Source organism: Vollenhovia emeryi, unplaced genomic scaffold (assembly GCF_000949405.1).
Source record: "Vollenhovia emeryi isolate VEMERY1.0 unplaced genomic scaffold, V.emery_V1.0 DF939164.1, whole genome shotgun sequence".
NCBI lineage: Eukaryota > Metazoa > Arthropoda > Insecta > Hymenoptera > Formicidae > Vollenhovia > Vollenhovia emeryi.
This window is the reverse complement of record NW_011967202.1, coordinates 1,172,247-1,197,345: the sequence shown is the minus strand read 5'-3', so window position 1 is coordinate 1,197,345 and position 25,099 is coordinate 1,172,247. Positions and strand designations below refer to the sequence as shown.

At 45.8% G+C, this 25,099-nt stretch overlaps 1 protein-coding gene across 1 annotated transcript in view; it reads left to right on the top strand.

Annotated features, from left to right (window-relative positions):
• Positions 1–945: 945 nt before the first annotated feature.
• The window catches only part of LOC105564492 (MAP/microtubule affinity-regulating kinase 3-like), a 49,982-nt gene continuing 25,828 nt past the window's right edge, over positions 946–25,099 (top strand). The window contains exons 1-3 of the mRNA XM_012016902.1: positions 946–1,158; positions 8,265–8,393; positions 15,107–15,273. Coding sequence (XP_011872292.1) covers positions 8,313–8,393; positions 15,107–15,273 — 248 coding nt within the window. The 5' untranslated portion in view covers positions 946–1,158; positions 8,265–8,312. The remainder of the gene's footprint in view (positions 1,159–8,264; positions 8,394–15,106; positions 15,274–25,099) is intronic.

The following is a 25,099-nucleotide window of genomic DNA, read 5'->3' as shown; positions in this document are numbered from 1 at the left end:
CGCCGAATGCGCGTTTTAGCGGACCAAGGAACGAACAAGCGTCACGTTTATGTTACAAATATCGACGCGACTTTAATAACCGTCGACAATCACGGCTCTAGTTACTCATTGAACGCGTCGCGATACCGCCCGACGCGGACCCGAACCGCGACATTGCCGTTACTGGCCGAAGTGTTTTCAACGTAGCGCCGCCAACTTCACACCGACGCCGCGCGACGCAGTTAATAACGACAATTCCGACTCGAGAGCAACGAGAAGTGTTCCATGAAATTTCGCCACGCTCTGCATCTCGACATATATTATATGTATACATCCCGCATACACACCGCATTATCGACAAACGATCGACGTCGCCGAATACTAGAAACGAGGCACGAATCGTCCTTCTGCCATTAATTCAGGGAGGAGTAACTCAATAATGATGGCGGCTCCCGGCCGACTCGAGTCTCGTTGCGCGAACGTAACCGAGATAATCTTCAGATATACTGCAGCACGGTTCTAACGTATCCGAAAACTAGTGCCGAATGCCTTACTGCTCGCGCTTGAAACCGATTACTGCGAGACTATAGATGCGTCGCGGCTTTCGACCGCTGAAATCATTTCGTCCGGCGACGCGCGCGCGCGCTATTCCGCGCTCTCGACTCGAGAAAGACGGAAAAGTGGGCGCTCGGTGAAGAATCCGAAGGAACGAAACGAAAATGTATTCGATCCGCGCGGAACGAGCGTCGTCGGCGACGAAGCCGCGACGCAACTCGCTCGTTCCTCGCTCCGATTCTCTACTCCGGTCGGATAAACTCAAACGTACAACTGTTTGGACAAACCTCGTCTACTGGCTTCTATAACGCCGGGATGTAAGTCATCGATGGAAGGAAGTACATCGTGCGAGCTTACAATCGCTGATTGCGGTTACCGTAAGGAATAATGGTATTGGGAAGGACGGTAATACGACGAGACGCACGGAGCGGCACGGCTGCGCGCCCGCCGAGCTCGAGCTTCTCCAACGGAATGATGAAAAAGCGACCTCGCGCGAGCCGCGCGTAACCGCCGTACGCCGACGTAAACAACTGAGCGCCGCCCGCCGGTGTAAACAATTGAGCGTCGGCCGCCGAACGCCGCATACCACACACTCTACGAAATATTCCACGTATCGAAATTAATGTAAGTACGGCAGGTATTTTACTAGTTTGCTATGTTGTAATTTCGCCATTTATTTTGTGAACTCGTAAGACAGTTGCGAAATATCCCACGTATCGAAATAAGTGTACGACGGGTGATTTGCGTATGTGTGCGTTCGTTCCGTGTATCTCAAATTTCGATTCGTCTTACTAGTTCGCTACGTTGTAATTTCGCGATTGATTTTATGAACTCGTAAGACAATTGCGAAATATCCGACGTATCGAAATAAATGTACGACGGGTATCTTGCGTATGTGTGCGTGTATCCCAAATTTCGATTCAAATTACTAGTTCGCTACGTTGTAATTTCGCGATTTATTTTATGAACTCGTAAGATAAATGCGAAATGTCCCACGTATCGAAATAAACGACGGGTATTTTACGTATGTGCGCGTTCGTTGCGTGTATCCCAAATTTCTAGTCGAATTACTAGTTTGCTATAGTGTAATTTTGCGATTTATTTTATGAACTCGTTAACTGTCTAAGATAATTATTAATTTCGCACGTTTGCCGATTGAAAATGTATTGAATGCACAATGAAAATATTACTTGAACTGTAATTTAATGAGAACATGCTGTAATCTGATCGCTATAGCATGTACATACATTACAACAGTCCAACTATTGTACGCGGATTATTTAACTCTCTTAATGAAAATTTGGAATTAATTTACCCTAGAAAAATATAATTATGAACCTTGCAGTCTGTGAAATTACCTTTACTTTTAACACGTTAAATCCATTATTTACAATGAAGGATAAGATTTGTTGAAATTTTCATACTTATGAAAATATAATTATTATCGTTACTTCTTTTCAAATTGTCATCCTATTCCACCGAATTATTAATTATCGCGTAGCGCGTGCAACGATCGCCAAATCGCCCAAATCCTTCACAAATTCGACGATCAATGGCTGCATTCAGTAGAAAAAGCGGCTTTGCAACATTTGTAAAATTCGTACATTTGATTGAAGTCTGTTGTTAATTTCTGTCATAACTAAGAGCAATACGCCACTCAGATTTAAGATTTTTACAACAGTCGCAAAGCAGCTTTTTCCCGCTGAGCGCGGCCAATGCCTCGTTCGATGATTACAGATTACATCCTAATGTCGGCCTAACAACTCTCGCGTACGCATTAAATAAAACAGCCGGATCGACAGCGGTTGCGGGCTGCGCTCTGAATTTCAGATTCAGCTAGTATGCTGTGGCGAAACCACCGTGGACGGGCGTCTCGCTGCGCGAATGTAAACAAGGTAACCCTGTTTACCACAGCCCGGCGAGCGTTGTACGCGACATTACCGTCGCGACTTCGACGTTAGAAAATGTATGTCGAGCGTCCCATTGCTCGCATTTCAAATGGATTGCTAACCAAAACTATACCGGATATACCACGACTTTCGCTTACCGAGATCGCGTTATTCGCGACAACGCGTGCACTCTGCGCTCTTAATTCGCGGCAACCGAGCAAGTTACGTTCAGTGAAAACTTCAGGGGGGGCACAAATTGAAAGTATATTCGATTTGCGAGAACGGTATGTGGTTAATGATATATAATTATCCCCGTTAAACACGAGACGGTGATACAACTCGTTCGTTCTTTTGCTCCGATTCCCCGCTTCAGCCTGCGATAAACTCAATGATACACGTACACCCTCAGAAAGGATTTCTGTTGCCGAGACTAAAAATATTCTGGACGCATTTATATTTCTCGTAACCTCGTTGAGTATGAAAATAAAACAATAGAAAAATAAAATCAATCACTCTTATTCTCCTCTATCGAATTAAAAAAGATTGAGACAAGAGTAACCTATATAAATGTAAGTTTATATATTCTTGCGTTTAGAATAAATTTTCCCTCCATCTTACAACGCACGAACTTGGCACCACAATATTCGACAAAAGACTATCATTTTATTCTAGATTTTAGAATTTTCCATTTAAGATTAAAAAATTCCTTTTTCTATAATAAATATGATTGGCGCGATATCGATACTGTTTTATGATACATTCAAGTGTAATAGCATTGGATCCGAAATTTTTGTCTGTGGATGCACCCTCAGAAAGGACTTCCGTTACCGAGACAAAAAATATTCTGGACGCATTTATATTTCTCACAACCTCGTTGAGTATGAAAATAAAACAATATAAAAATAAAATCAATCAGTCTTATTCTCTTGTATCGAATTAAAAAAGATTGAGCCAAGAGTAACCTATATAAATGTAAGTTTATATATTCTTGCGTTTAGAATAAATTTTCCCTCCATCTTACAACGCACGATATATTGGCGCTATATTGATACTATTTTATGATACATCCAAGTGATAGCATTGGATCCGGAAATTTTTTCTGTGGGTGTACGCCCGCTTGGACAAGGCCCGCTTCTGTAACGCCGCGATTATAAGTCGATTGGAAGAATAATACATCGCGCGATCTTTACCATCGCTGATTGTATTTAACGTGGGAAATAATTGCGTTTCGAGGGATGATAATAAGACGACACACGGAGCGACACGCGCTGCCGCCTGCCCGGCTCGAGCTACGCCGCACGAATGAAAGCAGATGAACGCGACCGCGCGCGTACGCCGCGCCGACGTAAACAATGAGCACCGAGGCAACACGTGCCGCACGAAATAGTCACATCTCCCGATAAATGTACGCCGAATAGTCTCCGCGTATCTGTGTGATTCCGTGTATCACGGATTGCTCCCGACGCACGAGTAAGATAATATTCGCTATATTACCACGTCGGGCTTTATCTTATATTAGTTATTGACATTGCCGAAGATAACTAATTAATTCACGTATCTATATAATGTCGTAATCTCGATCGAGGGCGTTTTGGATACAACAAAGGGAGATGTTATTAGTACAACGAGAATATACCGCGATTAAATTGCCAGAAATTTTAATTCTGTTGGACGGATTATTTAATTCTTTTGATGAAAATTAGATAGCTGTTTTTAATTTTAATTCAATAATAGTATTAAATAATATTATTAAATGTAACGTTTATTTGAAAAATAAAATTCACCGTCGTTCTGGTCGGAAAAATGTTGAACGTAAATTATTTCTTTTAAATTTTCACGTCCCGAGAGAGAAGAGGAATGAAATTGCGCGATGTTAATGAATGAAGAAAATGAGATTAAAGCGCAGAAAATGTGGCGATTTAATTTTATTTTTCTCTGGATTTAAATCACACAATTTTACTTCTCTCGAGCCATAAAAAAAAATTGGGACAAAGCGGTATTATTGTGTGTATACATTTGCATAAATTTGCACCTTTTCGATCAAAAAGCTTTGCTTCTTAAATAAAAAAAAACCTTACATTTAATAATTCTCTTTGAATAATAGGAATATTTAAAATTTCGTTAAAAGAATGACTGGATATAATTTGCATGCAACAATTAAAATTTGCTCTCAGTCACCAGCTGATTAATATATCAGGAGTAATTGTAATACCAATACTATTATAATATTTTCCAACAATATCCAAAAGACAAAATCAGTTGGACGACAAAAATCAATCAACATGCTGTGAAACATAACAAATCGCCGTGCGGGTAGTTACGAGTTTAATTGTGCAAAGTTTACGTGACGGTCATTAATTTATTTTGACTGCATAGAGCCTGTAGCTATTTCCTTGTTTTCGAATTTCCACTTTTAATTGAATTTCAGCAAACGCTTGAAAGTACCGCGCACATACACACGCAGTTATTACGAGACTATCTATTTTTATTACTTTGCGCTTGCTGCACGTGACTTGGCACAAGACATACGACTCTTGACAGTGCTCGAAACGTGTATATTTTTATAACGCCCAGGACACTCTCTTGTAGAGTATTACTTGAATTCTCTTAGAATGCTAGGATACTTGAATTTATCTATCATATTTCTCAATAATGAACTCGTCTGTATGATACAAATTGATTGATATGTATCTACAATTACTTGTTTATCGCGAAATTATAAAAGTTCCTTTACTTCTTCATTTACCCTCATAAATGCATGCTGCCTTTTCAGAAATTTATTTGAAATTAAAAACGCATAAAGCTGATTGCAATCTCGAAATTGAACATCACGCGCGGCTTTACGATATAACGCGTGGCTTATTGCGACAACCTCGCATCCTGGGCCCCGTACCGCGGATCCGGGATGCAGGATACCGGAGATGCGCGAACGCGTATTGGTGGTGGTGATGGTGCGATACACGCGCCTATACCTTCCGCAGAGGACCTTGACAGGTCGAGCCTTGGGTATAGGCTGCACGGCGGTTCGCTCGTATATCTCGACCCACGCAGGAACATTCGTTAGTAAGCGATCTCTAAAATGGATACCTTAATGTGGCTTTCGCAAACATTATTACGGCTCCGCGACTCCGCTTTTCCCCGGCTCTCTCGCCCGCGCAAATAGAACTACTTTATTCGCGTCTCTTCGCGGTCGCGCCGCCGCTCGACCCCATTTTATCCCGGCTTCAAAGAAGACTCTGCGTCGCACTAACCGATATAAACCACGATGAATACGCTTGGGAATTATTCACGTGGCGCTCTCGCAATTCAGCGACAAATCCAAACTGTTCGCGCGGAAGAATTTGCGCGAACGTAAAAGCAGGGAAGGCAACAGCGGCGATTCCGCGTTAATTCTTTATGTTAAGTCGCGAAATTGTAACGCTCGTGTATAAATAATCGGCTGTCGCCGGTAAAGTCCGCACTCGGCGTAGAAACGTTCGTAACCTGTGCTCAAAATTTGTACTTTATTTCCTAACAAGCTTTGCGGACTGTCGATATCGGTTTGCTTTCAATTCCGCGGATCGATCCGTCATACCGTGACGGTTTAGAAAGTTTACAGCAAGCAACGATGACGGGTAACGTAGAGCGATGAGACGAAAAGCGATGCGTCAGTTGACTAAGTTGTAACATAATACAAAGATAAGAGATAAGCCCAGAAAAGGCTCGCGGAGATGCAGGCAGAGTTCCAAACATTTGTACGTGAAAACTTTTATGGAGAAATGACTTACGTATTTCGACGTAGTCTCTCTCTCTCTCTCTTCCTTTCTCTATCGCGACTCGCAAGATCAATTCAATATTCTACAATGCCCAAATAGAGAGAATGGCGGGACAAGGGGGTGGAATATCAGTTGACTGAGCTGTAACAGAATGCAAACAGAGATAAGCTGAGAGAGAGAATGACATGGATGGAGGAGGGGAGAAAGACCCTTCGCGGAAATGTATTGTACATATAAAACTCGTAATTGTGACCGCCCTTCTACACGAGCCACCTAGAAATATTCTTGCATACGATTCTAACGCATTATCGCGCATTATCTTGGACGCACAAGATTGATCTACCGCACTACAGCGTTTAAAGAGGAAGAAGCGACGATCATAATGTAGAGCGACGGGACGAGGAACGGCGTGTCAGTTGACTGAGTTGTAACATAATGCAAACAGAGATAAGCCAAGCCAGAGAAGCTTAGCGGAAAGAAGAGAGAGAGAGAGAAAGAGGGGGGGGGGAGGGAGAGTCGACAGTGGCGAGCGGTAGCTGGTCGACTGACAGCACCCAAAGAATTAGTATCTTGTATCTGGCGAAGAGCGCCACAAATCATTTGGGGAGGCTGTCAGACATACCTTGAGCTCAACGCGCAAGAGCCCTCATTCGCCCTCTCTCTCCCTCTCCTTAAGTTTCCTTTGTCACTCTCTCTCTCTCTCCTCTTTACGCTTGGCACATTGCGAACGGCACAGGGGCGCTTCTCCTTCCTCCGCCTCTCTCTTCCGTTCTCTCCTTACTTCTCGTCTGCTCGTGTCACTTCCTCACTCAATACAGAAAGAGCAGGAAGATCAAAGGATGCCGGCGCCACCGCCGCTAATGATATGCGAGCCGCTGCTGCCGGGCAACTTGGAAACTCGAGGACGCAAGATTTGGAACTCCCTCGGAACGAACCGTCGTTCGGAAAGTTCCTCCGACTTCCTTCCCGAGGTACGAGACGAACTGTTAAATGAAGACCCAGGATGCCGACGGTGTTGAAGCACAACAGATGCGTCGCGACATTTTCCGCGCTCTTTATCGATATTTTAGACGCGAGTTCACGATGAACTCTCTATTTTTTTTGTACCCGACTGTAGATGATCCGTCCTACTCGAAAATTTTAGAACTGATACACCCCCTTTCTTACGGCTCCACCACCTGCACCTTCAATTTCGAACAAGTAAGGAACAACGTAAGACACCTGCGGTGACCGTGCAAATTCTCGCGTGCCCTTCAATTGATATTATTCAGCGTTACCGTTTCCTGCGTTGTGCACCCTCATTGCCGAAGGGGTACTGCCTTCTGAGAGTCCACCGTTTCAATCGCTTAGGTTCGTGCGAATTACCACCTCAGGGCCTTTACGGTACATCAAAGGGACAGGGGACCGTGAGGGCGCGCCCTATTCGCTCGCGCGGGCCGTCTTAACGTATTCGAGTCCCAAGGCATCTCTTCTTTTCCATCTTCTCGTAACTCTCCCTCTTTCGCTTTCGCTCTCGTTCGCCACCTTCACCCTCCGCACCGTGGAAAAGCGGCTCGTTGCTCCTCAAGCAGGCATATGGAAGGTGTTTGACGTGCTAGCAATTTTCGAGGAGAGAATGCGGGGCGATTGATCCCTGAAAGCCCCGAGGATAAACTCGCGCGTTTTTTTTTTTCGCTCGGGAAGAAATATCTCTGGCGAGAGGAATCGCGTGCGTGCGCGCACGAATAAAGCGTTTACTCAACCGAAGGTCCGCCGTATCGACGCGAAATTCTTTCTCTCAACCCTCCGTATGCCGATTATTTGTTCACCTTCCAGCAACGTCTTAATATATTGGTGAATTAGCTTTGTAACAGATGCGTCATCGGCGGACGCAACGTAAAAGTATCGTCAATGATAAACGAAGCGACATAATTTCTATCTCGGGGTATTTTTAAATAAAAAAAAATCAATCTTGACAATAATAAACTCTCTCATAAAGGCATCCAAGTGCTAAAAATATTTTCGATATATTTTCCCGCGCAGCAATAGCTCGGTTCGATTAACGCACTCGATCAATTAGCGAATCCCTTCTCGTTTCTTGTTTCAGGTGGCGATTAAGATAATAGACGTCGAGCAAGGCAAGAAGGACTACGTAATGAAGAACCTGACGAGGGAAGCGAAGGTCCTGTCGATGCTGCAGCATCCGAGCATCGTGAGGCTCTACGAAACTATCCGGGTGAGCGAGACGCGCTTTAGGGCTGCAATCAGTTTAGAGAATTTCGACGATTGATCGAATCTCTTTACCCTAATTGACCGCGCCGAAAGTTTAATCGAGTTCTTAATAACAAAGACGATTCGCCACGGTCGGACAACGAGATTTAGCCGGGTCCGTTGTGCTCTTGTATAACGATCTATTCATTACCCGTCAAAAGGAAACTATGCCATTCCATCCCTATCTTAGTGACAGGCACTATCCCTCGTAGATTGTACGCCATTCTACTCGCGGCCACGCCACTCTCACCCGGTACATGACGTTCGTCAGAATGCCGTGACAAATCGCGAACGTCTTGAAATTTCGGCGCTGCCAGAGACCGAAATTTAACGAATGGATCCATCTCCCTGGATTTAATTAAACACACCACTTAGCAGAATTTATGAAGCAGCTTGACACGCGTTTGGATGCGCAGCGAAGTAGAAAAGCTTTTCGCCCTCTAATCGTCTCGCCTCGCGAGAAACGAAAGATGATTATTTCCTATAATCTCCATTTTCAATGCTATCGATTTTTTTCTTGCTAACGATGCAGACAGACTGAAACCGGTTGTGGATGGATCCTTTTATATATCGACGCATAAAAATCCGCGTTTGTTCATCATGAAATGAATTGCGTGTTTTTATTCGGGCTCCGCAAGCTTTGGGAATTGATTTCGCCAAAATTAAATTGGTTCCAATCCGCGAGTGTAAACTCGGAAATTATTATTTTGAGTTGCGATCCTTTCTGCGCCGATACAGAGGAAGCCCCGGACCGGTACCATTAATGCGTTGCATCGTACGTGACCCGGCTGCAACGGACGCGAACGTTGACCCAACACGCGGACTCGCGGGGCGCACGTGCACGCGCATACGTACGCACGCATATACGCACGCACGCACGAAGGTGTACGGGCGGGAACACGGGCGGGAGGAAAAAAAAACCCCGGGGGAGAGGACTCTCGTATGCTTGTACGACGTAATTGAATTCATGTGTGGGACGTCGATATCAGAGGCTCTCCCGGCGGCGCAGCATCGCGCACCTCGTTTACTCTGAAAATTTTGTTAGTCCGCGCGCTCGCTCGTCACGATCGAGTTACGAGGACGAGGGTGTGTACGCGCCGGGAAAGATAAAGTACGTAGGAAAATATGACGGGAACGCACACGCCGCCGCCGATAGCCCTTCCCCGTCTCTCTCCCGCCTCCCCCCCCCCCCCGCGTGCGAGATTCGAGAATTTCGGAGCTCTGCGAAATATTCCCGCGCGAGATGAACGGGCGGGAAGGGGGGAGGGGGAGGGAGGGTTGGCGATGTCCAATCGGGGGAGACGTGTAAAATTTTTCAAGCCGGATTCATTCTCTGCACGTGGTGGTCGGTGCACGTCGCCATTTTCCTTTCAATAACGCCGCGGTCAGAAAAGCTTGTAATTTACGAGTCGTTGCAGACTCATTTTGTAAAATCCACGCTCCCGATCCTTATTTGCAAAATTGTGCCAAATTGCTCCGGGTCGATCCAAACAAATTAGCCCGAGCGAATCACTCGGCGGAGCTGTATCAAGCCAATTTATCCCAATTATTGCGGAGCGCCCCGCCTGTCTCTCGCATCCGTGTAGAAACCGTCCTCCGAATAGACAGGTTCTCAGTCATGTCTCGCGACGCGCGATAACACGTAGGAAACGTATACGAATACTTCGGGGAGCGGAGCTGAAGTACGTATATACGCTGGAAGAACGATCGTTCCCGCGAGCTTTCATAAATGGACAAACGAGTTTCGCGATTGCACCGTTCGATTCTTCTCTCTCTCTCTCGGCGGAAATGATTTTATAGTCTGCAGATGGTATTACTTTCTGTGAGCGTTTATAAAGGGATGGAGGAGCGCGTCTTGTTTTATTTAAGCTATCCCGTCGAGGGGGAAGAGCTATCGGCGACGAGAATGCTCGCACCTGACGGCAAATATGATAATATCGAGACGAGACGACCCCACCCCGTCCTCCTTGCCGTCGCCAAATTGGCTATATATGACGTCGCCTTATATCTCATTTCCACGTCGTAATCTTTACGACGGTAAGAGGCTTGCCTAGGGTGTCGGCGTCTACGCGCGATTCCAACTGCCGATCCTGCTAGATCCTTCGGAGCATCTGCGCCTGCATGCAGATCGTAAAGTACAGTCGTTTTCCAGGCAAAGTCACTTTTCTTAGGGTCGGCCGCGCCGGTGACGCGATTTCGCAATGACAGCTCCGGTCCGTTTTCGAACAACGACACGCGCGACCGACGATACTCCGCCGGGGCACTCATTGAATATTCAAACGGCCACTTTTCCTTGCGTTAATTATTGATAGTGTATTTCGACGTCGCCGATAGCCAAACGCGCGAACGCGCCGACACATCTGGGTTTCTGCACTTATGAATAATTCATCCTAACGGAATATGGATTAGGTGTGCTTAATAGAAGAATTGGTGAACGCGGTTTACGTGACTAATGCTATTGAAATTATTTATTTCATGTATATATCTATACGGGAAGACCGTCTAAGGTAAAAGTAACTAAAATTTAAATGTTGCCGTATAAGGGCCAGTTTCACAAACGTCGGTTAACTGCTAACCGAAGGTTAACTGATCCTCTGTCTCTTCTTAGAGAACAAGATAGAAAAAGATAGGGCGTTGACTGAACTCTGGTTAACAGTTAACCAACGTTTGTGAAACTGGCCCTAAATAGTAGGGGCATCTATGTTTTGTGTTGCAACATTCGCCAAGTTTGCTGCACAAAACGCACATAGCTGTCTCCACTACTTATTACACCAATTGCGAGTATGACAACCACAGATATAGCTGTTCCAACCCTAACTAGACATGTGGTAACCATATCGGTCTCTCCGTGTACGCTCAGCAAAAGCACTACACGTTTAGATACAATAAAAATATAAGAGATGCGCTCTGAAAATATATATGATATACGCGAAGTGCAGTGATAAAAAAATGTCAGTTTATCGTAAATTCACGATAGGACATAACGTAGCAGTGCAACAAAATTTCATACCCTGCGAGGACAATGTATCGGCAGCCTTTTTTTGCGTCGTAAAGTTGCGTTTATTGCACAGCGTCAGTGCAATAGCGCACCGCCCAATACCCAACATTTTAGGCGAAACCATGACGTTTACGGGTTAGCGATATTTTCCTGCCTAGTCACTAGATAGTTTATTTTATTGTCCGTCGCATATACATAGCAATTTAAGATTATCGCCCATAAAAAGCTTTATGGAGAGCTTACTTGTATACGTCGCTATTAATTGCATGTTCTATCGTGACATTATTAACACTTTTAATTCTCCGGTAGATAAGCCCAAAAAGGCTTCATCTGAACGTCTCATTTCTGTCTCAAGGAAAATCAATTCACTCGATGATTCGATCGAAGTAAAAAGGCGCACATTTTGATCATAATATTATAAGAATGACGACAAAGAGATATCTTTATTTTAATTGACAAGAAGACGTTGAAGACAAATGATACAATTAATTTACAAAAAAGACACTGAAAATCTAAACCCTATCTATGACCGTATTTATTTATTCATGCGACTTTTATTTGTTTATAATTTGTCTCTCGACCTAAGTAAGTTTTAGTCATGCACCGTCTTCTCTCGAACGATGTTCTCGTTTATCAAACCATGACACTGAACATAATCTCAACAGAATTTCCTGCATCTTTCTCTTTCTTCTAACACTCTCATTTTTATTATATAGTTTCGTGCCCACAATCTTGTTTAGATCACCGAGATATACGTAAATCTATGCACGTGACTCTCGCAGGTAATATCTTTAACAATGTAACTTGTTTTAACCGTTAATTAAATACTTCGGACCTTTGCTACATACTTTATCTATGTATTAATCTAAAACTTTTCTACTTTGTATAATTAGTTCGCTTGAAAAAGACCCATGGTCGCAACGTAGCGAGTCTTGAACATAAAAATTGCCAGATACGGTCAAACAAGCTCGATGTTGTTTATTTTAATTATCTATTCGCACACACCGTAAGTTAGGGACCGTCATTCCGAATCACTCTGCGTAATAAGAAAGCGCGCACGCGTGCCTGTCGATTTTTACGAAGACGCATGTCCGGCGGTCAGCGTGTTACTCATGCTCGGGATATTGAAGGAAAGCCGCTTTAAGCGCCAATTAAGGTCATTATTGTCGGCCTACGGCGGCCGTAAACGTGCCGCTCGCGCGATTTTATGTCGGTACCGATGTTACGAGCCGACGAATCGCGTAGGACTTGCCCGTTACCGGCGTCCAACGATCCCCATGTCCCCTCGTAGGGGGACGAGGCCGCTATAAAAAAGAACGCGTCGACAACCGCATTTGCAGCGGATTATTACAACGAGTTGGAATTGCCTCGTTGCAGGGCTATGGTATCGTCTTAGATAGTAACGGGGCCAGTTTGAGCGAGCTTATTTTCGTCCCGCGAATAAATAGAGCAGCCTGTCCGAATTGTGCACAGTGCGGGAAAAAAACGATTGCGCGAGTATCTATGTTGGGAAAACGATATTATAATACGCGGAAAGGTCGGGCGGTCCGCGTTTACTTTGCAAGCAACTTTTGGAGGGGGAGAGACCGATGGAAACGATCCAGAGATCCTGCCAGGTCGCGGAATCGAAGGATACGCGGGCATTAAATTCGCGCTAAGGAAAAGTCCGGTTTAAATTCCACTCGGGAATAGGATCTCATAACTGATGCACTCTTTTTGGCACGGGTTGCGAAAGCGATGCTCGTCGTGCCATACGCTACTTGTTTCGCTCGGAGAAATGACTTTCACGTTCGGGGCTCTTTTCCCATCTCCGGCCTTTCGTGCCGTGCCCTCCCCTCGTTTACATGCGCCGAATTTACGTTCCTGTTTTACTCGTGCCCGATGATATATCGAAATCGGGTATCTCACGTTCCACGTTCCCCCCCCCCCCCCCCCCGGTTGATTCGGTTTTGGCAAGCGCTATATCTACAAGTCCCCGTCAAAACGAAACGGCGATTCTAGCCAAGCGAGATAGAGCGGTGCCGCATCTCTGGTGAATTGACTTCGCAAGTGGTCGTCGAACTCGCAGAAATTCAGTTTCTCTTGGCTGGAAGTTCCCCCTCGTCCGCTTTCAGCACGCCGAACAGAATAACCCAGGGTAAAGCTTAAATCAAGCAAAATGATATTTTTGCACAAATTTCTCTCGCAATCAACCGTCCTGGCGAGTTTTCTCCGGCCGACAAGTACTATGGCAGTTTCTCAGGAAATATATTTCGGGATTTCCACCAGGAGTCTTTCTATCAAGAATTCATTGTTAAATCTGTGAAAAGAAACGCGCGATATGCGTACAGCGATTACCAAAATCGTATTTTGCGAATGGCTTGAACGAGCGGCCCTTGGGATAATGCGACAATCGAAGGAGAGACAAATTGAAAACCTCATCTCGTATGACTTGGCGCTTAACACTCGACCGCTAATACGCGCGTGCGAAATTCATTTAACCGTCGTGATCAACGCGATTCATAATTAAAGCGGTCAGACCGATGCGTCCAGCTCCCGAAGAATTAAATAACCATCGGCGCCCGGTTGAACGCCGACTCGCTTGGGCGCGACGAATCGCTCTGGCCGTAACTCTTCGGCCACGCGCGAACGCGCCGCTCCCCCGGACGTCGCCGCATGCATATCGCTGTATTAAGGTAATCGCTTAATCGACTAGGCCCACGCGCGTGTCCCGCGAGCGAGCGCAAAATTCAGGAAACGCTTTCTCGATAATTACGATGCGCCTCCACCTCGTGGTGCATTTTAAATACACGTGATTAATTTCGCGCGACCGGTCCCGGACTCGCCCCAGCTTGTGTTGCTCCGTTTTCATGGGCGGCGACTAAAATGCACGGCCGCGCTTCGGCAGCGAGCCGCGTGGAACAGGAGAAAAACGAGAAGACTGTATACACGGTGTATTAACGTTATTTAAGAAATTTAAAGCGCGCAAATTATCCTCTATAAGCTGCTTCCTTTTTGTTACGTGCAATTCACTCCTCAATTAATTCTGAATTTCAATCGCGTCTTGCTTAAACGTCCTGAAACCAAAACAACGATCCAATATGATGAAGCATAAATTTAAATACGTTACTTAAAAGTTGTGATACCCTTGCTGTAACTTCAATTTCATACTTCTACACTGTTTGTCTGTGGAACAAGACATATCTACTGATCTCTTTCGCAAGGTCGTATCCCGATTTTACGCACGTTCCAGTTTTTCAGCTTAAAGCCTCCGCTACAATGATTCTCGGTTCTGTCTACAATGGTCGTAGTCGTAAGAATAATCGACTGCGATTGGTCAATTCTTATCGAGCGACTACGACTACGACCATTGTAGACAGAACTGAGAATCATTGTAGCGGAGGCTTAAAGGCTTATTTTGGACCAGAGGCAGAACAACCGGAAACTGCGTAAAATCGAGGTACGACCTTGCGACAGAGATCAGTCGACGTGTATCTTTTGCATCCGCGGCATTGGAGTGCGAATACCCCGGGATTGTACAGACCTAAGACTCTCGTATGAAAAAACATCGCGAGAGTCTGAGAACCTAAAAGACCAAAGATCGCAGAATCCCGTGTTATTGTATCTCCGAGGCCCCCATGATGGTCCCGCGCTATCGACGCGGAGAATCGATAACGGTTTAATTGAACGCTTACTTGCAGTGCGGATCCGTGTACTATCTCGTGACGGAACTCGCGACCGGCGGCGACCTGTGCACACACATTAATGAGCAGCCGGCCGGTAAACTGGACGAGAACACGGCGAGGCTCTATGCCAGACAGCTGGTCGCCGCGCTCAAGCACATGCACTCGAAAGGAGTCGTTCACCGGTGAGTCACTCGTGCTTTAGTCGCGTTGCGCGCGAATTTTCAGGCGGTCTTTCACCCGATTCCGATTCGCGACTGGTCCACGCGAAACTTCCTAAACTTCTCTGCAGGTGTAGACAATTGATGGAAAATCTCTATTCTTTCTGATAAAACGCACCGAAGTCTGACTTAAAATCACGAGAGAGAAATTTCAATTCGAGAGTTACGAGATACATTTAACGTTAAATGGTAGTGGAATATAAAGGAAGAACGCGGTCAGATTTATGCCAAGAGGAACCCGGCGTAAATCTGATCAGAAAAATGAAATGAGAGGAAATGAAGACACTTAATAAAAGAAGGACCCCGACTCGCTGTTAACATACGATGTTCGTCGACGGCCGTGTTTCTGCGAACGGTATAAATTGCACTTAAGATGCAACAATCTTACGGGGATCAGCCGAGCGCGATCATTTACCCGCGTCGTTTTCTTCTCCACGGTCTAATAATATTCAACCGCACGACGTGTCGTGCCTTTTTTCTCCGGATGACCGCGGTGATGTACGGCGCTGGCCGGCCGTATCGTTTAAATAAAGAAATCGTCCGGCGTATTACACACGGGGGAACGCTTGCGATCGCGACCCTGGAGAGCCGCTCTCTTTCTCTCTCTCTCTCTCTTTCTTTCTCTCGCACTCCCGTCCGGCTCGTCTCGTGCGATCGCACCGTGTCGATAACGACGCGTGTTCCTGTTTATTACGAGCGGAATTACACTCGCGAGGATCCTTGCTCGCGCGTTTCCTCGACCGGGAATGCTCCCTCGTCGGCCCGGCTAACGATTAAAAGCGGGCTTCCTGAATTAATTGACTGGCAACGGGCAGGTTCCCCGTGTATTGCGCGTGCACTAATTTTGTTAGCGTTTAAATTTATCGCGCCGCGAACGACACCTATTTATACCTTGTATCCGTGGATTATCTTGAAGGCACTTGGAAATATCACCCGGCGGTTTCCGACGTCTCGCGTGAATAAGTTACCGCTATGATTAAAATTGAAAACACAAAATATCATTTATCGCTCCTATTTTTCACCGCGTATTATATTTTCATATCGCGCCCCCCCCGAGTTAGCATATTGCTCACGTGCGAGCGAGACTGCTAAATCGAAATCGCGCGCATCATTTTTTACGGCCAATCCCTTCGGCATGTACAGGGTGTCTCGGCACAACGGTGTTTCTTTTTTCTCAGTCATTGACATCGACCCAAAGGTGGCAGTCGCTTCGAAGTGTGTTGGGGGGGGGGGATAGTTAGAACTATATCTCGGAGCTAGCTCTAAGTTAGTATCCGCAAAATCTGCGAGTATCTGCGAAGAAATATTGGATATTCCACGCACCTTGTATATATCTCGCTGTACATTAGCGTCCCCGGCGCGGAAAGACGCGTGTCGCAATATTTCGGCGCGCGTCGCGATGTCGCATGCATCATCCGGGAAAGGGGAACCGGTGATTTTCAACATGTTCGCGAGGAAGGCGCCGTTCCGCTTCCCCCGCGAAAGAGGAGGCGTAATGACGCACGCACGTGACGCGTTACGACGTGGACCCGGTAGTTCGCTTTCGTTCGCTCACGAAGGATCAGCGAATATAAAGCAGCCGGCAATATGGCGTACGACACGGCAGTTTGTTTTCGTCGAAAGCGCAAAGTCTCAATCTCGGATGATGGTGATAGATCGTCGCTCTCACGGACTCGCACGTCACGGGCGAGGGGGGGCAGCGGGGAGGGACGGAAAGGGTGTCGGACTGCGAGGGATCTCGCAAGGAGGGTTAGGAAAATCGCTATAAGCGATCGCTTAACCCCTCGAGAGATTAGCCCGTTTCTCGTTCGCGGGGGGAAAGAGGGAGGCAATGCTTCCTGCTAATGGAAATGGAGAAGATTTGGTGCTAAGGATAGTTAACGATCACTGCCCGCGGATTCCTTCTTTTTTTGCCACGCTGTGTATTCTTAGATTAAGACAAACGAAGTCAGTAGCTGCTTCGACTTATTTCTGATAAAGAACGTTTCAGTTCTTTCTCCAGAGCGCATTATCTTCGTTGAGTTCGACTGTTGTTCGCCGTTTCAGAATTATCCTGATAAATTATGTGAAATGTTTGCGACTAATGCTAGCCGATATTCTTCATTGAAATTCTCGCGTTTAATCAAACTATAAACGACCGACTAGAGATCCCAATAAGTTGCCAAGTAAAATTAAACATGTTTACATAGACTGTTTCCTACTTTTAGAGTTATCGAGAGAAACAATTGCTAACTGATAACGAAGATAGGAATGTTGGTCTTTTATTAAAGAATTAAATTGTTTGCGCTGTATTTTCTCTTGATCCGATATTGTCATATATCGTCACATACAACTCCGAGAGATTCTCCGCGGATGTTCTCGGCAAGCGCCAGATCGTGAAGGGAAGAAGGGAAAGAGGACAGCAGCTTTGTACAGCAGCCCTCTTCGCTCGGGACCGCCAAACATCCGCAGGCTCACGTTTTAATTCCGACGAACGCCTCCCGTTTGCTCCGCCATTATTCGCCGGACAAAGCCGTGATCCTCGAGCCGCGAGGGCACAAACTTCTTGCGGGATCCTCACGAGCGGGAGCAGGATTACGAGTCCTGTACTATGTGCGCTATTCTGTCGGAGAAGAGAAAGGGAGAGAGAGAGAGATATATAGGACTCCTGGTATATCTGATGAAAGCCGCCTCGCGTGTTTATCGACGCTTTTACTTACGCGGCAAAACTAGTCCCGACAAGTAGTAAGAGTAAACGGCAAAGCTGTAAATCGAGTAACTATCGCGTTGCACGCCGACGGTACCCAACGAAACCGGTAGCAATTATTCTATAGGTTTGTCTAAACGCCTGTTTCAATTAATTGCAAGTTATTCTCCTCTACAACAGCTATACTCGCACGATTATTTCTCTCTACAAGAAAAGATTACGTTGCTACGGGCTTTCTCAATTGATTTGTTTTCAGTCTTTAAGCGGTATTTATTCATATCTGCGCAGCCATCTAAAAAGGGAATATAACGAAATATTAATCTAACCCAATAACATTTTCCAATTTCCATAAAAGAGTATTATTAGAAATTGAGAATGAATATCTATCCATCTACTTCTTTGCGTCTGGATGCGAGAGACACGAAAAGACTCCGCCAACTTATTTATGACAAGTTTATTCACCGTTCCTGGAGAACGGCGCTTGCAGTGCTACCGTATGGTGTCAGGTCAAAGTTCGCCGGTGTAGAAAAAAAGTCAGGCGTGTAGGCGGTGAATATTCAACAGAAGCGAATGCCGTTATAATCCAGGATGAATTCGCAGCGAGCCTCTATTCTATCTGTTTCTTCGCCCGACTCAGATCACGTGCGAGAGACGAGCGGGAGAGGAAAAGGCGGAAAAGCATCTCGGAAAGTATCAGCGACCGGCGGTAGAAACGTTAATGGACACGGGCACTCGGTTATCCGCCTAAGTATAGTACTTACGGTGCCTGTATATCCTTCGGCCCGTTATACGCGTAGTTTCGCCAGTCCAAAGCGCTTCCGCCGGCTGGCTAATCGAGTCTATGGTCGGCTAATTGGCTCCGTTCGCCGCCGGTGACCTTGATCTCTCGCGGTTCGTTTTATTTCGCCATTTCTATTCCACCAGCGTGCCATCTCGTCGTCGCCCGGATGTCGCGTCGAGTCTCATCTCACCCGCACGGAGAGTACAATTACCTCGCCCCGAGAAAGTTCTTTTTTCCCGTAAGGACGAAGATGGGCGAGAGATGGATAACGGATGGTTACATCGCGTTCTCACGCATGGCAATTGAGATGTGGACGAATGTGCAATGCGACAGATTGAATATGACATGGGAAATGTACCTAGTATTGATTGCAGCTAATGCAATAAATTCAATTAAGCCTCTTTGCTAGGTTAACATTATAATATGACATTATGTCATTAACTGTGAAACTTTGGAGTTTTACGAATATGAGTATATTATTGATACCAGTGTGTCATAAATATCGCAAAAGAGAAGATAACTATGTGATTTACGGTAACTTGTTCCGATTTCATCTAGTTATAGAGTTCTTTTACATAATATATTTTTCATGTCAATCAGTAAAAAAAATTGATAATTAACAAATATTATCGCGCCCTTCCCCGTCGTCCATTCATGGCGAGTCGAGCATTCAAATCTCGCAGATAGAAAGTCCTCGGTGCACCGCGGCACGACAAAAGTCGACGACACATGTAATAATGCCAGATCGATCACCGAGATCGATCGGCGTGACGAAACGGGCGATCGATCGATCGGCCGATCGCAAAAGTGCAACGATGCCCGCGGGTCTCACGACACGGCCACGCGGCGGTGTGCACCACGAACTTTAGCATTTGTGCTAACCGCGAACGGGGCTGCTTGATAATCCGCATTAACATGGGAATAGGAGTGCATTTCGAGGCCGGTGCCGAGCCTCAATAACGTATTGCCTATTACGTGGAAAACGATACCGCTCAATATCTCGCTCTCCGCACACACCTCGGACACGTCCGCTCGTTGCGACAGCTCTCCCCCAGTTCTTGCACCGAACAATTTCAACTTGAGGCCGCGGCGATACTGAACCGGCAGTTATGCCGGTTTCATACGGAGAAAATACATTTATCAATAAATTCGGAGACTGTGATATATTATAAAAGTATATGATCGTGAGAGAGCGTTGAAATGTTTTAACGAACGTACGATATTCTACAAATGTTTAATTATATTACATTTGTAAACTATTGCATTGATAACAATCAGTTATTCGATATTGTTTTTTCATTAAGACTCGGTATGCTTAATTTTTTAAATTAACAAAATACTCGGTAAAGAAGATTTCGGAAGTCGGAGAATTACAATCTGTTAAAAGGGCCTTAGGAATCACCCTAGTTTCTATAAGGAATTTATAATACGCCATTTTATGGCTCCTGTGAAATCGACCTTACTTTCGCGGTCATGCTTAAATATAACTCACCAGCGTGCCCCTCTGAAATAATATTTATTATGCCCGCTGGAGCTGCACGAGAGGATGTTCGTTTCCATCGAAAGTACGAGTTCGATTATTCCCGCTGTGGAGAGAATTTTAAGTACGGGATTGCTTCCCGATTTACTACGCCGCCCGTAATGGACACGTTGCCTTCCAAGTTTTGTAATCGATATCGTGCCTCGACGCACTGAAGAATATGACAGTCGTCATCGTGAATAATGGATATATGCTGAAATTTTTTCGTAATTTCTGTTTGATACTAGAATCCCGTTCAAGCATAGTTAAAAGTAGGATAAAAATTAATTAACACTAGAGGCGATCCTAAATCGCTCAGACAGTAATTTCTTTAATTGTAATACTTAAAAAGATACTTGTCGTTGACGAGACTTTAACGTGTACTTTTCTATCGTCAATTATTACGTGTCACCAAATTTCCTGAAAGTATCAAAAGTTACAGTTCTTGCTCTCCCTTGCTCGCTCTCCTATTTCTACCTTATTTCATATTCTCAGGGTCCTCTCTATGCTTCTCACGGACGCATATTAAATTGTTGGAGTAATCCGATCCCTAGTTATCGCCTGTGAAATCGCAACATCGAGATGCGCGGCAGGTGCGCGCCGTAGCTCGCGAGACATCGAACTTGATCAGCCCCCGGAGGCGCAGGTGCTGCAGAAAAGTTTCTACGGGTATGAGTCGGACCGCGAGGGCGATATTTCCTGGGCTTCCCGCACCAGGCAGTTGACAGGAGTGTGATATAGGGACGGAGGAACGGACTCGATTGTTTTTCCAGCGATAAGACGGAGACGGCGGCGGGCCGCCTTCTAGAAGACTGGGGACCTCCTGCGGCCCCCATCGCGCGCGGCACTCGCCATTACCGCGCGGAAATTACCTCGAAATTAATTTAAACTTTCATAACAAGTAAACTGGTCGCCGGAGACGGAGCGAGATAGCGCGGGCCGCCGGATCATCCCGAAGCGAAGTGGCCGGATAGCCGGCATCGGGGCCTACTCTTAATAGCCATTTCTGAATCTCTTGTGAAGTATTAATTAACAGGAAACCGCTGCGGTCGAACGTTTTGCGGACTACCTATCCTCCCTTTTTTCCCCTTGAGTTTTAATCCCGTTTCGGACGTGAAACTTTGTATTTAATTGCTATTACCGTAGACTTATTTAACACGGCGGTTTTATAGCATATTTTGATATGATAGCAAAATGACAAGGTATAGAAATGTGTAACAGATGTTAATTTATTAATAGTCCCAATTAAAAACTATGGACCCAACTTGATATACGTTGTTAGTAGAATTGAAGTTGTGTGGAGAACGCGCGAACGTGCCGTCTCCGTTTTAGCCTGTGCGAATTCGCTATCTCGTTACAATCGTAATACGAGAAGGCCAAGTTAATCAATGCGCAACGATAAGGATGGATAAAAAGGGAGGCAGCCCTCTGCTAATACTAATTTATTCTGTAAAACGCCTACGCCGGGGTGCGATTTGTCTCCGGAAAAGAAAAGCGGAAGCGGGAGCAAGAACAAATCGAATGCACGTACGGTTTGTCCGTTCACCCGACACTCAGCCGGGTGATTTATTTCTTAAATCAATTAAGGAGATCTGTATGTCGAGTCCGTGGGGTGGTCTTAGAGACGGGGTAGCAATTCCGGGCGAAGCCCGCGGTTCTTGCCGCGTTCGCAAAGAGGGTGAGAAGATCGGGAACACGAACGGGATTGGCGGGGCGTAAAGACTCGCGAGCGAGAAAGACGAGATCGATAGGTGCGAAGGAAAAAGCGTGTAAAAAAAACGGGGAGGACAGAAGCCGAGGGCGCAATCGCCCCGCTCGCTCGCTGCGGTTTCTCGCCGTTGCGAGAAGGAACGAGACTCAGCGATTTCGAGATTGATTCCGCACGTTCCGCGCTCGAGAGAAGCCGCTGATTAAAAAGCGGTCTTGCCCCATTAAGGAATTGAAAATTAAAAAGATTTGTTCTAGGATCAAGAAAGCCAAAGATTATCAATTACCGGCCACCGAGAGACTTGCGCGTCACAAATATTTGCTAATTCCATTTTAATCCGGAGAAGAAGAATACTGCTGTTGGAGCAGAACCGTCGCGGCCACTGCAGAATTTATGTGAGAGCTTAGCTAACCGGAATCAATCTGTTATTATAGGGAAATAATTTGTAGACTCGGCAAAATTACATTTCCAGCAAGCGAAATTAGCATTTTTAATAAATCTCCCCGCTGTCGATATAACAACTGGCGAAATTTGCCGCGACAGCGTAAAATATGCTGCGCCAGCGAATCTTTTTCTCCGCGCATAAACTGTCACGTACAGGACTTCTGGGAAGCGCAAAGCTACAGAAATAAATGATCGCCGTACTCGTTCGAGCATTGATAACGACGAACTGTATAATGTGCCACGGTATTCTTGCAACACCGACCGTCAGTTCATCCTGACAGGCTTATGGTCGTTCGGAGACCAAGGACGAAGTTTATTGCCGCTTTTAACGCGATCCTCGAACGCGAACGGTGGCAGCTAATGGGTTAAGCGTTTTCGCGTTTATCCTCTTCATGGAAATCGCTAAATCTCGTATGCCATCGTATATTTGAATCGATAGCTCCCTCTTTTTCTCGTGTTCTCTCTTCGTTCGGCTCGCAATCCGGATCCTTGAATTGCCTCCGAGAGAAAATCCGGTCGCGGACCATTGCTCTCAGCGCAAGGGTGTATTGGACGCGTCCGATCGAGCGGATCCTGTCGCAACATCCCCTCGGCAAGGAATTCCGGGATTGCGTGCGACGTCGCGCGCGCGCGCGCGTGTACGTACGTGCGTACGTACGTGTGTGCACACGCGCGCGCGCACGTGTGTACACAAAAGGCCCTGGCCCGAGAGCTTGAAGAGGAATGACTGTAGCGGAAGGACCGAGGGACCGAGCTAGGCGGGGAACGCAATTAGAGCTCAACTGGTCGGTGTTAGGAAGAGCTTTCGGACGAGAAGGACGTGGGAGAGGACGAGAGGAAGGGAGGATGGCGAACGAGCAGAATTTTCCTGGGGTTTCTGGGGGCGGAGACCGGCAGCGAAAGATCGTTCTCCTGGCCGACGGAGACGAAGGGTCCGGCTTCCAGAAATCAATGTGATATCTTTTGCGGTCGCCGAAAAAATTCAAGCGTGAGAGAGCACGGAGAGCACCGATCCTTTCCTTCTTCTATCGCGACTTGTCCGAGGACGGGCAATCGCTTCTTCTTAACGCGACGTTTGCTTCAATCGCAACCCGTTACACGATATACGCGGTATCTCGCGTGGCTTTCCGTTTTCAGACAATAAATTTTATTACATCTTGTTGTGCAAGTATGTTATTTTTTATTATCAATATTTTTCATTAAACGGTGCGCGTTTTTTTTATTGGCAGGAAAATTGTATAATTAATTTTTTCTACCAAATGAAAATTCCATCGTTGAATAGTTGCAAAAATAATATCGTCTTAATATTATAGGCCTCGTGTGTATCCTCACAAAAGATATATATATATGTATCCTTTAGATATAAAAGATTATATATTATATATATCCTTATAAAGGATGTGATATATCTGCGTCATTTTAACAAGACTTCTCGAATATCCAGTATTGTGGCGTTTTCAAATGATATCCTCGAGAGCAGAGCAAATCGTCCGTGGCTACGATATTTTCTCGAGATTATCTCGACAGGATTGTCCCCGCGTTTATTTGTGCCACTAACAAGTTTTACGCACTCGATCGAGCGTAGCGTGCGGCGACGAGCGTTTTGATAAGTTCAACTTTGAATGGAAACCACCCGGACAAACGTACGTAACATTATTTGTCTCGAATTGCCGTCCGTAAAATAGACATTAATTTTGCACATGCATGAAATGTAAACTTTATCCGAAGCAGTTTTAATCCCCGATTTTGAGAGACATTTAATAACATCTCGTTCCATTGATCGCTCTATTTATACAGAATGCACTTTCAAATCGAATGACTCGCGTTTTATTTGCCTTAGAAAGACACCGAGCGTCTTCGCTATATCGGATGAATTTAAATCGCGGGATTTTCTTCCGACTCACCACGAGTGAATCCGAAGGCGTATCCGCAAGAAAACATCTCGAGATACTTTCGATACCATTCGACGATTATTCGCTCGGTTTCCAAAGCGGAGAAAAGAGCGTCGGAAAAGCGGGCAGGGGAGTTTTCAGAAATGAATGAAGACGCGGTTCTATCAAAATACGTGCATTTCCGCGTCTCGCCTCCTCGACGTCGGGGCGACGCTATCACGTCGCCGGAAGCGCGCTTTGGCTTCCGTCCTGCATCTCGCATCAATTCAATTTCCGTGGGAAAAATAAAGCGCTCCGCGTCGTATCTTTTTCGCGCCACCGTCTGGTTGCATTTGCATCGGGAGATTCGCGTGAGCGAGCGAGCGAACCTTGGGGAATCTCGGATCGGCGCGATCGATCGCGCAAGGTCAACCGGCGTTGTTAATGCGCGGCACGCGCTGACGCCATCCGGTTGCATTTGCATACAACAGAGGAAACAACGCTGTTGGTCACCGTTGGTTCACCGTTACGCACCGCTAGGGAGCTTTTCCCTGAACATCGAAGGACGCCGCGACAGTAACTTTTCCATTCAAGAGATGAAGGACTAAGGGGACGGTCTTCACTTAGAAGTCTTGCGATAAAAAGCTCTACATTATTTAGTTTGACATAACTAGAGTTTATAGAAACTTTTTATCCAGTAAAATATTGTACATAAAACATAAAGGTCTACCTTTCGATCGGACGTTATAAGAAGTTATCGCAGAGAGAGAGAGAGAGAGAG